Source organism: Sinocyclocheilus rhinocerous, unplaced genomic scaffold (genome assembly GCF_001515625.1).
Source record: "Sinocyclocheilus rhinocerous isolate Xijiao unplaced genomic scaffold, SAMN03320098_v1.1 scaffold234, whole genome shotgun sequence".
NCBI classification, from domain to species: domain Eukaryota; kingdom Metazoa; phylum Chordata; class Actinopteri; order Cypriniformes; family Cyprinidae; genus Sinocyclocheilus; species Sinocyclocheilus rhinocerous.
Genome location: NW_015644337.1, coordinates 379,710 through 382,860, shown reverse-complemented (window position 1 = coordinate 382,860; position 3,151 = coordinate 379,710). Strand labels below are relative to the sequence as shown.

At 38.4% G+C, this 3,151-nt stretch overlaps 1 protein-coding gene across 1 annotated transcript in view; it reads right to left on the bottom strand.

The window, feature by feature from the left end:
- Window positions 1-3,151, bottom strand: part of LOC107758120 (transportin-2-like) — a 16,458-nt gene that overhangs the window by 6,443 nt on the left and 6,864 nt on the right. Inside the window, exons 8-12 of the mRNA XM_016575783.1 lie at window positions 2,591-2,713; window positions 2,393-2,511; window positions 1,291-1,351; window positions 934-1,105; window positions 535-687 (exon numbers count right to left, since the gene is read on the bottom strand). Coding sequence (XP_016431269.1) covers window positions 535-687; window positions 934-1,105; window positions 1,291-1,351; window positions 2,393-2,511; window positions 2,591-2,713 — 628 coding nt within the window. The remainder of the gene's footprint in view (window positions 1-534; window positions 688-933; window positions 1,106-1,290; window positions 1,352-2,392; window positions 2,512-2,590; window positions 2,714-3,151) is intronic.

Here is a 3,151-nt window from a genome sequence, read left to right as displayed (position 1 = left end):
ATGAAAATAAAACTTTGCGTTGAAGAAAAGTAGATTTTTGTTTGTATATGCTGTCAATTATAGTTCTTAGAAAGAAAATCGGAATCGGCAAAAATCGGTATCGGCAGATCACACTAACAAAAAAATCGGAAATCGGAATCGGCCAAGAAAATTGCAATCGGTGCATCTCTACTTTTTAGTGAAAAGAAAACGATGTGTAAAATATTGCCATACCCCTAATGGAACACCACCAGATTGATCTTTTGAATTTTACAAGTGACTATTTATTTTTTATTACAAACAAAATTGAGGTAAAAATGCAAAAATGACCAAATATGATGTAGCTGAATTACATATGCTAAATGGTCACATGACCTCACTATGTTTCATACTACTGTTAAAAACATGAATTATTATTGCATAGAGTCTTAAATTGTAGGCAGTACACAGAACAGTAAGCAGTAAGCTGTATTCTAGCATTCGAATCAGAACAAAGCCCAGATTTAGGGCAAACAGGGTTACATTTGATACCTCCTTGCATTCATTGTCTTATACCTTCAGCGATGGCTCCCAGCACCAGGATGCCAGACTCTTTAACAACCCAGTCTGGGTGGAACAGCAGCTCCTTCAGCACTGGAAGCAGGGGGGGCAGCAACTCATCCCGAAACACGTTTGCCAGCACATCAAGGGCAGCCGCCGAACACTTACCTGCAGAGGAAATGCACATGTCGTACATGGGGTTAGATGTTTCACTCAGCACCAATGTAACTTTAGGCTTTGAAAGCTTTTTGTGGATCAGACAGTATGAATACTTGAACATCACTGACATTCATGACATTGAGTGTAATCATCTCCACAGAAAACACCAAGTATGTGAGCAAACCTTGATTGCTGCTTACAAAAACAGGCAAAATTTCAACAGCATTAGGTTGGTTTCTTTTACAAGACACTTACGTAGATTCCAGTCGGACAAACTGTCGTCGTCATCGTCATCATCCTCATCACTCTCCTCTCCTTCCTCACCTTCATTACCCTCGTGCCGAAGGGTGACGGTACGAGACTTGTGAAAGCGTGGCTTTATGTCCTGCTCGTTGTCCGGCACAGCCTCGTCTTCCTCCACGTCACCCTACACAGGAAGCAGAAGGTCGGTGTGATGAAACAACTGGCAATTTTGGACAGCAATGACTGAGTCAAAGGCCTTGGGTCAGACAGTATGAATACTTGAAAATCATGGAGAAAATCAGGGATAATGTTATCATCACACCCGAGGCCAGGCTGGTGCAGAAGTTCTTGTGAAGTGAAGTAACTAACCTTCAACAAAATGATGTCAATCTCAGAGTACTTCATGCCGTTCACCAGAACAGGAACCAGTCTAAGAGAGATTAAAGACAGGAGGTCAAAACTGGACATCAGGATATTTGAAGGTATAGATGGATGTGATCCAATCACTGGGGGATTAAACAAATAATGAGAGTTTCTCTGACAATTAAGCAATGCATTAAATAATTTCTAAGGCAACAGGCAGGAAGTTCAGTTGCTAAATACCGTGCAACAGAAGAAATGTGGCAATTGAGACTCTGCTATAGCGTAGTTATGTAAATTTTAACGTCTAAAAATGTCTAAATGTTTAGAGAGGGAATTTTTTACATATATATAATTAATCAAAACAATTACAATAAATTGTCAAATCAAAACAGGAAAAAGGCTATTTAGCTATTTAAATGTCTTATGTTTAAATGATTTTTAAAGTGGAAAAAAAGCTAACTTTAAATAATTACATTATATAATTAAGTTAATAAAAACAATAATGTGCCAAACAATTGAGATTCTGCTATAGCCTTTTTTTTTTTTTTAAGTCTTAACATACATAAAATTCTAGCAAATGCTATTTAAAGAAATTCAGTAGAGTAAAATTACATAAATTAATAATAATTGTTCAAATTCATTTACATATAAATTTTTTTCCAGAGAATGTGAAAAATTGTTTTAGAGGCAAATATTTAGTGGCAATTATAATTAAAATCGACAATATTTACTTAACACACACTGGACTTGCTAAGAGTAATTTATCATTGCATTTTACTCTAAAGGCAAGAAAAACTACATTCACACTACAGACGTTAAGCAGGATACTAATGCCCAGCTACGTTTTATGTATGCAATGTATGTAACGTAATGTATGCAGCATACCACGCTTCATTGTATAGTTTTATATGTTCAATATGGAACTACAACTTTTGGAGGGCAATCAAATGCATGGAACTAACTTTTGCCCCAATAATTTGTCCCTGTCTTCTGCATATCATGTCACAGTTCTGAACGGTTGCAAGTGAAGGGTGAGACTGTACATGTTTGTCAACTGAAGCAAACACTTTTGGTGAGACTCTTATGACAAAAGAGAAAGGTCACTTACTGTGCAAGATGTCCAGACAGGACGTCCTTACAGATGGGCTGTTCAGCCAGCGTAAGCCAGAACTCACAGGCCTCCAGAGCCACGTTCTCATCCGGGTCCTGTGAGCGCTGCAGCATGTACTGCACAAACCGTCAAGTCAATCATCAGCATCTCTGACTGCTCAAGATCTACATCACTTCTGGGTCATCAAGATCTCACCTCAACGATACTGCGCATGTGAGGGATGAGTCTGTCCACCCGCACCTCCAGCAGCATGACCAGAGCCCTGCACACGTTCTTGCGCACCTCCGAGTCCTCATCTGCGGCCAGCGCAAACAGACTCTGGAATAACAGGCCAGGAGGAAAACAGATTAAAACAATGCAATTACAGTATAGCCATATTCAGACAGTAATGGTTTCTCATTGGGAGCTGATTTCAACATTTACAGGGGCTAGTCAGTGATTTTTGCCATCTGAATCAGGAATGTTGGTGTTTTACACCCACCACCAGTGTAAAAAGTCCCAGCCAAAATACCCATTGTTTTTTGGCACCAAAGTTGTGTGGCATTTAATCTGTGAGTATTTTAATTTCATATCTGTGAGTTTACAAGGGATCAGTCAAGTTGTTGTACAATAACTGTTGCACTTTGTGGTAGTGTAAACATTTTAAATAGACACTTATAACTGAAATACTGGAAACTGCTTGCAAAAAATATAATGTCACTGCTTCAGTACAGTTAGTAGGAGCTGTTTATTTAAAAAAAAATAATAATAATAAAA